Below are 14,220 nucleotides of genomic sequence, written 5' to 3'. Positions count from 1 at the left end.
AATCACTTCTTGTAGTTCTTCAGCCCCCTGAGCTCATAGTCTCTCTCACCAGACTAATTGATTCACTGTTACTGCTCCTCCAATCTTCACAATAGTATCATCCTCAAGCGTCACCCCCACCTCGCTGCTGGGTCCCTAGTTTGGCACTCAAGATACTTCTCAAGCTTCACCCCACTGGCCTGCTCAGTCCCTGGCTTGACACACGAGGCTGCTTTGCAAGCGTCACCTCTGCTGGCTGGGTCCCTGGCTTGATACCCACCGAAGTTTCCCGATTCTCCACTGTCCCCGGTTGGTGAGAATACTGCCCGGTACTTGCTTCAGTTACTCCCTGTGGTCCCTGGTAATAAGGTGGTTGGTTCTTTAGTGGCAACAGCTTCCCCTCTACCTCCAACTACAACAGGTTCTCCGGCTGGCAGAACCGTCATTTCTGGTTGGACTGCAAGCCGCAATCCCAACCCTGCGCTGACTCTTGCTTCTGGATAGGCACTCAGAAAGTCTAGCAGCCAGATGTGCCCGGAATAGGCCCAATCTCAAACCTAGCAGCCCGGGCACTGCAAAACAAATGTCCACCCAGACAGCTGTCCAGGTGGCACAGAACACCTGACTCCACCAAAATATATAGGTTCTCCCACCAGGCCAAGGGATTTAGGAAAACCCCTGCCCATTGGCTGGGATACTATGTATACCCATAATCTGACCTTGCATTGCCCTTCTCATATCTAATGCCACCAGGTACCCAGCCACCTAGTGACAAAAGAGAGAAATGCAGCAATTACAGACTCAGAGTGAAATCAATTGTTCCTCACGATTAGCCAAGGTAGCTATACCTGGCAGGTAAATTTGGGAGCAACCCTGCCTAAACTCAAGGGTGCTACATTTCTATGAAAGTTTTTGTGTCCAGTGTCCAGCTTTAAAGGAAAAGCATGGACAAACCTTTTTTTGGATATACTTACTCTATGGATCACAGGAATGCAATTTGTATTGCATTCCTGTTACCAGCCGACAGCGGGTTAAAGCCCCTGGACCAGCAGCTGGCTCAGCCTCTAAGCTGCGATGCTGTTAGACTGAGCCAGCTGCTCCCCCCACCCCCCAAGCTCAATGCTCCAATGAGCGCTGGAGAGGCAGAGTACAAAGCCAGTGACTGACAGTCACCACTCTCTGTTCTGAGCGATCAGCAGGTTTTGATCATTCAGTTCTCACTGCAGAGGCGGTGGGGGAAAGGTGCAGCATCGGATCCATGCTGCATCCACCTAGATGAGTATAAGGGGGCTTTTCTTTTTTTGCGGTAAAACCCATGTTTCCACTACCCTGATCCACCAGCAGAGTGCCCTGAAATTCCAGCGCTAGTTTTGATTCCTGAAAGTCTAAACCAGACAGAACTCCCATGTAACAGCCCTTTAGATTGCAGAAGTTTAATATGTTCCACCATACCCAAAAGCACTGGGTATTTCAAGAGAGTACAGGAGGGTGGGCACTGCTTCCTATAAAGTGAATTGGTTATTTGGTCATAGGGTGGCAATCACATTAAGAAGCAAATGATGCTTAGCCTAAACATGTGATAAGGGTTTTTAGTGTTTTTTTCACTGTGCCTAATAAAGGTTTTGTACAATCATTAGGTGCTCATTAATCAACTTTGCAAACATGAATCTATGAGTTTACAATTAAAGCCTTACCTTAACCTGGTACTGCCAAATCATTCTCCAAAAGTCCCCTACTGTGTGGCTTAGCGGCCCCTGAGTGGCGATATATCGGGGCTGATTGTCTACACCCTGTAAAAAAAACAAAACTATATATTAAAGTGAACCTTTATATAACTTCAGTCTACATTAATACATTCCTGACCTGTCACAATATGTACCAATGATAATTAACCACTCACAGGCCGGAAGATTTTTCCCCTTAATGACCAGGCCATTTTTTGCTATGCAGCACTGCGTCGCTTTAACTGTCAATTGCGCGGTTGTGCGATGCTGTATCCCAACAAAATTGACGTCCTTTTTTCCCCCACAAATAGAGCTTTCTTTTGGTGGTATTTGATTACCTTTGCGGTCTTTATTTTTTGTGCTATAAACAAAATAAGAGCGACAATTTGAAAAAAGAACTACCGTATTTATCGGCATATAACACGCACTTTTTTCCCCTGAAAATCAGGGGAAAATCGTGGGTGCATGTTATAGACCGATCCCCGCCAATTTTGTGTGATCGGAGCGATCGCGGCGATTGACGCCGACATACACAGCCGCGTGTAAATTCAAATATGGCGCCGAGACTGCAGGGACTCGGTGGAGCCGAGATACACATACCCGAGTATCTTTGGCTTTTCTCGGCGCCGCTCACAGTCCCGCCCAGTCCCGCCATTGGACCTGTGTTATGTCCATCATAGGGCGGGACTGGGCGTGACTGTGAGTGGCGCCGAGAAAAGACGAGGACTCTCGGGTATGTGTATCTCGGCTCCGCCGAGTCCCTGCAGTCTCGGCGCCATATTTGAATTTACACATGGCTGTGTATGTCGGCGGGGATCGCGGCGATCACACAAGGCTGCACTGGGGCAAGGCTGCACTGGGGCAAGGCTGCACTGGGGCAAGGCTGCACTGGGGCAAAGCTGCAGATGGACACCGATAACGCTGCATTGATGGGCATTTTAATGTAAGTTTTTCTTCCTTAAACTTTACTCCTAAAAGTTTTTTTCCTCAAAATTCCCTCCTAAACTTGGGGTGCGTGTTATACACCGATAAATACGGTATTTTTTAACTTTTTGCTATAATAAATATCCCCCCCCCTCAAAAAAAATGTAACTAATTTATTCATCAGTTTAGGCCAATATGTATTCTTCTACATATTTTTGGTAAAAAGAATCTCAATAAGCGTAAATTGATTGCTTTGCGCTAAAGTTATAGTGCCTACAAAATAGGGGATATATTTATGGCATTTTTTATTATTTTAAAAAATGTTTTACTAGTTTTGGCGGTAATCTGCAATTTTTAGCGGGACTGCGACAAACAGATAGGACACTTTTGACACTTTTTTGGGACCACTGACATTTATACAGCGATATGAGCTAAAAATAGCCACTGATTACTGTATAAATGTCACTGGCAAGGAAGGAGTTAACACTAGGGGGCGATCAAGGGGTTAAGTGTGTTCCTTGGGAGTGATTCTAATTGTATGGGGGCTGGGCTGACTAGAAGAGGAGATAGATCGCTGTTCCTAATTGCTAGGAACAGTAGATCTGTCTCTAACTCCCCTGCCAGAACAGGGATCTGTCTGTTTTCATTGACAAATCCCTGTTCTGTGGCTGGCGGACTTCACGGCCGCTGGCCACGCGCATCGGGTTCCCCACCATACAGCGGGCGCGCTTGCTATGGCTCCTTAAAGAAACCGACGTACACCTACGGCGATTTGCGGGAACATGCCGACCTGCCGCTGTATAACGACAGCCACTGGTCAGCAAGTGGTTAAAAAAACTGTATATTAAATATACACCTCCTCCCTTGGTCAATTAATAAACTCCTATGGCTTCCAGTACTAGCTCTATGCTGACAACACCCAAATCTACCTCTCTACTCCTCACCTCACTCCTTCAGTCTCCTTTGGAATTACTAACTGACTAACTGACATATCAGTCTGGATGTTACACCACTTCCTCAAACTTGATCTTTCCCTAAAACTGAGATCATCATTTTTTTCTCCAGCCCGTGCCCCCTCCCCTGACTGGGTGCTAGGTGTAATCCTGGACTCTGATCTGTGCTGTCTTCTCCAAATCCAATCGCTGTCCAAATTTTGCAGACTTCACCTCCGTAACATCTCCAAAATACGCCCCTTTCTAACCGCTGAAACCACTAAGCAACTTATTTACTCCCTTGTTATCAGTCGGCGGTAAAACGGCGCTATTTTTAGCGGCGGTATTCGCCCGCTAGCGGGGTGGTTTTAACCCCCGCTAGTGGCTGAAAAAGGGTTAAAACCGCCCGCAAAGCGCCACTACAGCGGTGCTATGCCGGCGGTATAGCCGCGCTGCCCTATTGATTTCAATGGGCAGGAGCAGTGAAGGAGCGGTGTGTACACCGCTCCTTCACTGCTCCAAAGATGCTGTTTGCAGGGGGTTTTTTTCCCTCCTGCCAGCGCACCGCTCCAGTGTGAAAGCCCTCGGCCTTTCACACTGGAGACACAGCAGCGGCGGTTTCAGGTCGGTTTGCAGGCACTATTTTTAGTGCAATAGCGCCTGCAAACCGCCCCAGTGTGAAAGGGGCCTAACAATAACATACAAAGCCATTTACCACTCTGCCCTGAGCTACATCACCAATCTTATCTCCAAATATCACCCAAACTGTCCTCTCCGCTCTTCTCAAGACTGCTCTCTAGCTCTCTTATTTCCTTCTCACATGCTCCTCTCCAGCACTTATCCAGAGCCTGTCCCATCCTCTGGAACTCACCACCCCAATCTGTCTGGTTATCTCCTACTCTGTCCACTTTTAGGTGATCCATAAAAACTCATCTCTACAGGAAGGCCTATCCTGCCTTCAGCTAACAACCAAATCTTTTGTTCATCAGTTCATCCGTTTTGTTTCACCAGCCCCTCCTTATTAGATTGTAAGCTCGCAGGAGCAGGGCCCTCCTAACTCTTTTGTATTGAATTATATTGTTGCTGTATTGTCTCCCTTTATATTGTAAAGTGCTGCGCAAACTGTTGTTGCTATACAAATTCTGTATAATAATAATAATAAATGTAGTCTTCGAGTTCCAGGGATGTCACTGTACCTAGGCTTAGAGGTGCACTCTGGGAGAATGTCAGGGCTGACAATGTTGATCACATGTTTGCTTTCCTTATTTCTCTCTAGGTCTACTTTGAAAGAAATACATTTCTCATAGGCTGTTGTGAATTAAAAAAATATTAATGTAAAAGTATGTGCTGTAGCACTTAATTATAAGTGCATTTGCACTTACAGTTTTCTTTTAGTCTTCCTGCAAAGTCCCACAAATTCCTGTTGATCCTGCCAGTGAAGCCCACCTAATGCAGCTTCCTGAGCATGGCAACAGTGCTGAATTCAGAGCACAGTTGTCACTGTCATGTAGACTGTGTCTACTTGCGCTACAGTGGGATGAAAAAAATGCTACAAGGGGTGTGGTTATCAGCATTGCCACTGCTGATTGACAAGCAAGTAGCTTGTCAATGAGCACTTGATTACACCTAGTCCTTCCCACTGTTTTCTGGACTGACAGCACCACCTCTGTTGCTAGGACCATACCACTGTGAGCTGCAGTGTCTGTGTGTAGGAGCTGGTGAGACACAAATGAAGGAGGCTTTGGTTCAGTCAGGAAAGGTAAAGGAATTTTTGTATACTCTTATGATCTTTGTGCATCATATAGTAACTGGATTTGGTACTTGTTTAGATTGGCATTCAAAAGCCTTTAGTTTTGTACTACCGCTTGCCGACCAGCGCACGTCGATTTACGCCAGTAGAATGGCACTGGTAGGCAAAAGGGCGTACAGGAACATCCCCTTTAGGAAGCGGTGTCCGTGACCGCGGTCCCGCTGACTCGATATCCGCTGGGGGCCTGCGATCATGTCACAGAGAGGAAGAACTGGGAGATGCTTTTGTAAACAAAGCATTTCCCCGCTCTGCCTAGTGACAGGACAGAGATCATTGCTCTCTGTCATCAAGAGCAGTGATCACTGAACTGTGTGTTGAAGCCCAGCCCCTCAGTTAGAATCACTCCCTAGGACACACTTAACCCCTTCACCGCCCCCTAGTGGTTAACCTCTTCACTGCCAGTGTCATTTACACAGTAATCAATGCATTTTTATAGCACTGATCGCTGTATAAATGACAATGGTCCCAAAATAGTGTCAAAAGTGTCCGATCTGTCTGTCATAATGTTGCAGTCCTGATAAAAATCGCAGATCGCCGCCATTACTAATAAAAAAAAAAAAATTTTAAATAAAAATGCCATAAAACTATCCCCTATTTTGTAGACGCTATAAATTTTGCCCAAATCAATCAATATATGCTTATTGCAATTTTTTTTTTTTTTTTTACCAAAAATATGAAGAAGAATACATATCGGCCTAAACTGAGGAAAAAAAAAAATTTATATATATTTTTGGGGGATATTTATTATCGCAAAAAGTAAAAAATATTGCGTTTTTTTCAAAATTGTCGCTCTTTTTTGTTTATAGCGCAAAAGATAAAAACCACAGAGGCGATCAAATACCACCAAAAGAAAGCTCTGTTTATGGGAAAAAAAGTACGTCAACTTTGTTTGGGTGTAACGTTGCACGACCGTGCAACTGTCAGTTAAAGCGACGCAGTGCCAAATCGCAAAAAGTGCTCTGGTCAGGAAGGGGGTAAAATCTTCCAGGGCAGAAGCGGTTAACATCACTTCTGTAACCCACAGTAGCCATTATCATTTTGCCATCCCCTATAACTTCAATGCATTTAGCCAATATGGTCAAATTTTTTACCAAACTACCTAATTTTCCCCCAAATTTTGTCGAGACACAAACTCTGCATTTCATTAATCCCTACTAAATCTGAAAAAGATATTTGATGCTAGGTCCACTTTACTGTGAATCAGGTCCTGTGGAAAGAGATGGGACATATAATAGAAAGTTATTTGACTATGAGATTAGAGCTGGGAAGTAACACTTGCATCAAGCCGACAACTGAACAAAATATTTAAAAATTGACAGCTTTGTTTTACCAACAGTAGCTAGTCATCACCTGTATAAAACTTGCATTAATGTAGTCGGAGCCAACTTCTTCTGCAAGAAATGTGATGGGAACCCGTGTTTGATCATCTGAAACAAAACAAAGAAGATGTAAAGAGGTAATGGAGCAGTTTGAGGGTTGGGCACAGTGTGCCTGTGTCTATGGCCACCCGAGTTAGGTGATTTTTTCCCCTCTGAAAACTGTACACTGAAACCCGCCTTATACGCACATGGTAGAATGTCTTTGTATCGATTCTTCTTCAGGTTCTCAGGGCTACCCCCTGCCTCCGTAAAGTAATTGTTGTCCTGCTTGAAGGCAGCGGATCGATTCCTAATTTCCTACAAAACAAAGAATATAATAAATAAGCACCTCTCATTTGTCTGCTGTAGGTCCTGACATTTGAATTGAGCAATTGGTTGCCTTCTCAATCTCAATGCTCCTGCCTTCCTGTCTCAATACCGCTGTCAAGCATGAAACGGAGCCACGCTACAACTGTCCTGCAACTGCGTGTAATGCATGTGGTGGTGTTGGCTTTTCAGATTTAAAACAGGCAGTAAGGAGGTGACATATCACCTCCCATACACCTGGCAACCACTGATAACTTTTGAGAGGGATGACAAGAACAGCCACAAGTGTGATTGAACGCTATGTGTATCATAAACCGGTTCATTTCCGCTGCCCTGAAGTTTGACTTGGCTCTACTATGCTCTCTGTAAGGGTGCCTTACAGCCTGACAGAACAATCTTTGTAGAGTCTTCATTACAAATACACAATTTATGGAATAACTAATCTGTCCAATCAGTTTGATCTACTGTACAATCAGATTGTAATGGGTGGTGAGCTTAAAGTGGTTGTAAAGCGTGAAAGTTTTTTTTACCTTCATGCATTGTAAGCATGAAGGTAAAAAATGCTTCTTGGAGGAAGTCATTACTCAGATCTTGTTCTTCTGCTTCTGTATCTACCCATTGACTTCTCTATACTCTGCTTTAAATAGGAGCCCTCTCATACTAGGAAGTGTAATGCTATTTTCCAGGAAGAATTCAAGACAAAGGTAAATCTTTCAGGGTACTGTTAGGCACAATCAACATTTCTAGATGTTCCCTATAACATATCATATCTTCAATGTTTAAGCTCAAGTCCGCTTTACAACTTCTGCTTCTACAAAAGGTGATTAATACCTGAATATTTTTAACCCTTCAATTTAAAGTTTTTTTCTTTTGCTTTATATTCACTGGTATCCACATCTTTGCTTTGATGTGTACCTACAGTATACTGTTATCGGAGAAATTTGATGACGGGTAGTTCTTGGCACAGGCATTTAAAGGGGAAGATTGCAAAGTTTAAAATAGGGAGACCTCTTCTAGAACCCTGGCCTCTAACCTTAATATGAACTTTACACTACCCTCACTCTTACCCTCACTCTTAAAGCGGTTGTATGCCCGCAAAGAAAAAAGAAAAACCAACCTGTAAGGCAAAGGCATAATGAGCTAGTATGCATCGCATACTAGCTCATTATTAAATACTTACCATAGATCAAGGCCGATGCATCGCCTCACGGTCACCGCTAAGGGAGTCGACATGTTCCCTTGGCGTTTCTTCTGGGTTCGCGGCTCCGGCGCTGCAAGTGGCCGGAGCTGCGATGAAGTCACTCCCGCGTGTGTGCACGGGAGTCTTTTTTCCGGCAAGGAGCTCTGATTTTCTGCCAGCGTCCACCGGACCTTCAGAGCGCATGCACCGCTGACGACAGCGGCTGCATGCAAGGGGAATATCTCCTAAACCATACAGGTTTAGGAGATATTCATTTTACCTACAGGTAAGCCTTATTATAGACTTACCTGTAGGTAAAAACCACCTACAGGGGTATACAACGGCTTTAATCTTCTGCTCACCAGCACCCTAACATGACACCTATGCCCTCAATTAGGCTTTAAAGGTATATTATACCCTCAAAAAGAAATAAATGATGAAATATGGCTGCACACTTTATGTCACCATTGCTTTCTATTTCCATGTTTTGGGCAGTCTTCACAGCATTACCAGCCTAGGAAAGTTTCCACTGCTGAGTTTCCACCTGAGAACCCAATAGCACAGTGGGATTGATTTCCCCATCCCCCCTAAATGTACAGATGGGGGAATTGGCACATTATTTTTTGTTCAACCCACTGGTTGAAGGAACAAAATTGTATAAATGTATGGCCTACTTAAATTTATGTAGCACCTTCTAATAAGTGTGCTGGAATTAGAGCAGGCAAACCATATTTTGAGTCACACTGTAACTCTGTGAGTCTTAATTGGGTCAGGGTTCATGGGAGTTCAGGGCTGGGTGACTCATCCTGGCAGCTCTCTGGTGCCTCCCCCTGGTCAGGAAGGTTGGAGAACCTTCTAGAACCAGAGGATAGGGGGTTAGGAGGAGCTACCATGAAAATGTATTGGGCCTCGGTCAATCCCCAGAGGTGGGCTGGCAGGGGGCTGAGAATACCTCATAAATAGGCATGGGCCATGCCAGCAGAGGCAGTCGGGTGTAAGATGAAGATGCAGTGTTGAGGAGGCTGTCGGTGGCTCTGAGGGGTGCCCCTAGGCTGGGGGGGACGGGGGAGTGTCCTGCCTTGGGCCGAGAATTGGGTGCTGGAAGGATGTTGCCAAAAACATACGGGAGAAGAAGGTCTTCCTGGAGGCACAGGACTGGACAGAGTGAGTAGTTCAACACTGTGGGGACTAACAAAGGGGGGGAGACTGCCACATGTAGCCAGTCTCCCTTGAAGACAGCGGTGTGCTTAAGTCTTCTATCCTTTCCCTGGGAGATCTCCTGAGAGTCAGTCTGGTGGACTGGTGTAGAAGGGCAGCCAGGAGGGCTAGTGAAAGAGGCAGCTGCAGCCAGGTGGGCTGGCAGTGCATGAAGAGGTGGTGCCTGGATCAGTGGCCACAGGGGAAGCAGGAGGAAAGGTTACATGCTGTTTCACTACATCACTGCTCCACTTAAGGGACTGCGAGTTCCAGAGAAGCCCGAAGCAAAGAAAAGAAAAAGAATAGCGGAGGGCGTACATGACCAGGGAAACGGGTTCAGAGTGCAGGGATGTTAGAACACTCAGGATTGGAGGAACTGTAGGGGGAGGAGGGGCCATAGGCAACAGATATAGGAGTTGGCCCCTCCCCAGCGTTCAGTGGTAGCGTGGAGGAGCGAGCTTCCCACCCACCCTCCCTGTTATTATGGTTATTGTTTGTCTCTCTTTTTCTTATTTTTTTTTCCAAAGATTTGTTGGCTTCAAGGATGTCGTGGCAGTGGCGGGTGTTGGTCTTTGTGGGTGATGGAAGAAAACATGGATAAGGAAGAGTTCGGGACCCATCGGTGGTATGGGTCCCGCTGGTGGTATTCCAGTTAATAGTGGTTTAGCTGGAATTTGGTTAAAAGGGTACACTGCGGTCAGTAGTTTTGTCTCCGAGCTAGTATGTCAGCTGGAGGCCTAATTTTGGTTTATGGGTACTGCAGTGCATTACTAACATAATATGGTAATTTTGGGTTTCCTGCAAAGACAAACGCGAGTATTGACTGATGGGTGGTGGTTTAACAGATGTTTATACAGTTATGTTAATTTTAAGTGAGTTGTTAAATAAAGAGGCTGCTACGGCCAATATTTACTCCAACTTGGTGTGGTCTCCATTAATAGGGAAGTGAAGGGGGTATTGGAGTATGGCTTGGTCTGGCAGGTATGTGGTAAGTATGGATCATCTGTTATACAATGGTCATGTCTGTAATGGGCCGTTACTGATCTGACAAGGGGTCTGCCGCATCCTACAAGAGTGAACCAGCAGAAGATGGCAAGTTTGTGCATGAGAAAAGTGAAGAGGAAATTGTATATAGGAAGTTGTCCCTGAAGTTTGCTGAGGTCAAGTGAGCATTCCACAACATCCCATCCCTATCCAAGTTGTTAAGCCTCTAATAAAAAACAAAAACAAAGCTACGGACTGTTTTTTGACTCTGTGTGCCTGTGAAGATACGGTGTGTCTGGCTGTGTGGGGGATACCAGTTCATTTGCAGCTCCTACGTGGGGTGTGTACAGTTATTTGTTTAAAAGAAAAAAATAAGCAACTACAAATGCTGTAGCTACTGATTTTTAAGAAATACACACTTACCAGCCTGTGGAGTCCAGCGCTGTCTTCCTGGATTTGATTCTCTGCCAGGCTTCAGCTCTTTGGTGCCACCATCTTGTATATGGGAGACAGTTGTGACTTATAGAATTCCTACAGCTGGCTCCCTAATGCACATGCAAGAGGCACGGCAGCACTGTGGGACTGGTCCGGCAGGTTCTTGGGACATGTGGTGTATTCCAGGAGTTTGTGGGTAGGGCGGCCAAGCCAAGCCGACGCAATTCTCACCTAGGTGAAAACTAGAAGTGGGGTCGGGTAACTGTCACCCCCCCCCCCCCAACAAAAATGGATGAGTGGTACTTTATTTTTTAAGTAAAGGTTTGCTTTAAGCCGTAATACTTAACTTCACCCTAACCTAAACCCAACCCTGTAAATAAAATCTAAAGCTCCATTCGCAAATGTGAATGATGCTGACTGCAATTATCAGTGGTAGACTTATGCTGCGTACACACAACTGGACTTTCTGGGAAACTAGGTCCAACAGTCTTCCCGACGGACTTCCGGCGGACTTTCTGAACGGACGGACTTGCCTACACACGACCGGACTTTCCGGCAGACTAGGTCCGCCGGTCTTCCCGACGGACTTTCGATGGAGTTACGGTGGACTTTCCAAATGAACGGACTTGCCCACACATGGCCAAGTTCGTTCATATTGAACGTGACTTGGGTGCGACGGGACTAGAAAAGGAAGTCAATCTCGCCGCTTTTATTGACGAGATTGGCACCTTGTGAGCCCCGTCGCGAGGCATGCCAGGCCCTTAGGTCTGGTATGGATTTTAAGGGGAACCCCCTACGCCGAAAAAACTGCGTGGGGTCCCCCCAAAGTCCATACCAGACCCCGATCCCAGCACGCAGCCCGGCTGGTCAGGAAAGGGGGTGGGGACGAGCGAGTGCCCCCCCCTGAACCGTACCAGTCCGCATGCCCTCAGTATGGGGGGGGTGCTTTGGGGTAGGGGGGGGCGCCACCCCAAAGCACCTTGTCCCCATGTTGATGAGGACAAGGGCCTCTTCCCAACAACCCTGGCTGTTGGTTGTCGTGGTCTGCGGGCGGGAGGCTTATCGGAATCCGGAAGCCCCCTTTAATAAGAGGACCCCCAGATCCCAGCCCCCCCACCCTATGTGAATGAGTATGGGGTACATGGTATCCCTACCCATTCACCTAGGGAAAAAGTGTCAATAAAAAAAACACACTACACAGGTTTTTAAATTAATTTATTAGACAGCTCCGGGGGTCTTCTTCCGGCTTCGGGGGTCTTCTTCCGACTTCGGGGGTTGTGGTTAACATCACTCGGTGACCACGCCCCCTAAAACGTCACAGTCCCAGCATGCCCATGGACTGTGACAGCATAAGGGGGAGGGGTCACCGACTATATAAGTCACATCGGAGCACTCAGAGAGCATTCCAGCCGGAGAGAGCGTCGTGTCAACATCGGAAGAAGAAAAGAGGGAAGAAGACAAGAAGGCAGAAAGCAGAAGTCCGGGCCACCGCTAGCAAAAGAGCGGCAAAAGAGCAGAAGATAGCGGAGGAGCCTGGCAGAAGACCCGGAAAGCGCGGAGAAGAGGCCGGAGACAGCGGAGAAGAACCAGAGAGACCCCCGAAGTCGGAAGAAGACCCCCGAAGCCGGAAGAAGACCCCCGAAGCCGGAAGAACACCCCTGGAGCTGTCTAATAAATTACTTTAAAAACCTGTGTAGTGTGTTTTTTTTTATTGACACTTTTCCCCTAGGTGAATGGGTAGGGGTACCATTCAGGGTGGGGGGCCGGGATCTGGGGGCCCTCTTATTAAAGAGGGCTCCCGGATTCCGATAAGCCCCCTGCCCGCAGACCCCGACAACCAACGGCCAGGGTTGTCAGGAAGAGGCCCTTGTCCTCATCAACATGGGGACAAGGTGCTTTGGGGGGGTGCAGGGCGCCCCCCTCCCCAAAGCACCCACCCCCCCATGTTGAGGACATGCGGCCTGGTACGGTTCAGGAGGGGTGGGCGCTCGCTCGTCCCCACCCCCTTTCCTGACCAGCTGGGGTGTGTGCTCGGATCGGGGTCTGGCATGGACTTTGGGGGGACCCCACGCCGTTTTTTCGGCGTAGGGGGTTCCCCTTAAAATCCATACCAGACCTAAGGGCCTGGTATGCCCCGCGCTCACCACAATAGAAAAATTTGTTTTCCCTATTGCAGCAAGCGCGAGATGCAGTACCCTGCCCTTGCATTGCATCTGGTCCGTCGGACCAGCATACAGACAAACGGGCTTTCCGTCAGGAACTGAGTCCGGCGGAGTTACGACGGAAAGATTTGATTTCATTTCTAGGTCCGTCGGACTTTTGGGAAAAAAAGTCTGCGGGAGCCTACTCACGATCGGATTGTCCGGCGGACCAAGTCTGCTGTAAAGTCCACTCGTGTGTACGCGGCATTAGTGGGGCTGCCTGTGAGTAACTGCGGGAAGCAAGCTTAAGTCAAAGCAATGGGAGGCTGACAGCTTCCATAGCTATTCATGCCCGTTCACATGTAATTGGTAATGCAATGATTACCTGTAGACGCTCGGTCCTGGACACAGACAGAGCAACTACTGTTATTAGGATGTTGGATGCAAATAAACTTCTCCCAATGCCATTAGTAGTAGCTCCAACCTAAATCAAAAACTCAACATCTAGCAATCAAGCAATACCTAAGGGTTCGTTACGCATGTAGTACCCTCTGAACAGCGATTTGAGTTCAGATCAGTATTCAGAGGGTATTTATCATCTCTTCACTGCAGTCAAATACTGTTTTAAACCTCAATCTAGTGTTTCCCTTACTGACATGCATTGAACGCAGTTGCGGGGCGGAGCCATTCAGTTGAAGGGGTCCGATTAAGTGGGCGGTACTGCCCATCGAATGCAACAGCAGGGATCATTTTGCCACACCGCAATGCACAGCATCAAAGCCTTGACATATGTGCACCCCATTGAAGTGGTTGTAAAGTCAGTGCTCACAGCTACTGCAAGCCCCTCTGTTATAACACAATATGCCACACAGTGTATGTGTTTTGTTTTTTTTTTTATTCTCCTGCTAAACAACTTTTTCCACATCGCAAATGTGCGGTTACGTGACCGCCAGCGGCTCTCCTTCCCCGATCTAAGAACTACAGAGGGAGGGGCTGAGATCCTCCCTCTGACATCAGCCGGGCTATCACACGACTGCATATCGGCAATGTGGAAAAAGGTATTTAGTAGGAGAATTTAAAAAAAAACACACCATTGTGTGGTGTATATTGTGTTATAAAAGAGGGGCTTGCAGTAGTTGTGAGCACTGACATTACTGCCAGTCGGAATAGCGGCAGGAGGGGGGGGGGGGTGGGTGTGTAGATCGGCTCACACACAGGAGCTGACAGGC

At 46.9% G+C, this 14,220-nt stretch overlaps 1 protein-coding gene across 2 annotated transcripts in view; it reads right to left on the bottom strand.

Moving 5' to 3' along the window:
• PTPN18 (protein tyrosine phosphatase non-receptor type 18) overlaps positions 1 to 14,220 on the bottom strand; it is a 162,721-nt gene that overhangs the window by 92,152 nt on the left and 56,349 nt on the right. For both annotated transcript variants that reach the window (XM_073599772.1, XM_073599771.1), the window contains 3 exons: positions 6,937 to 7,045; positions 6,720 to 6,796; positions 1,674 to 1,769 (listed from right to left, as the gene is read on the bottom strand). In XM_073599772.1, coding sequence (XP_073455873.1) covers positions 1,674 to 1,769; positions 6,720 to 6,796; positions 6,937 to 7,045 — 282 coding nt within the window. The remainder of the gene's footprint in view (positions 1 to 1,673; positions 1,770 to 6,719; positions 6,797 to 6,936; positions 7,046 to 14,220) is intronic.

Source organism: Aquarana catesbeiana, linkage group LG09 (genome assembly GCF_042186555.1).
Source record: "Aquarana catesbeiana isolate 2022-GZ linkage group LG09, ASM4218655v1, whole genome shotgun sequence".
NCBI lineage: Eukaryota > Metazoa > Chordata > Amphibia > Anura > Ranidae > Aquarana > Aquarana catesbeiana.
The sequence above is the reverse complement of the archived record's forward strand: the minus strand, read 5'-3'. Positions and strand labels throughout refer to the sequence as shown.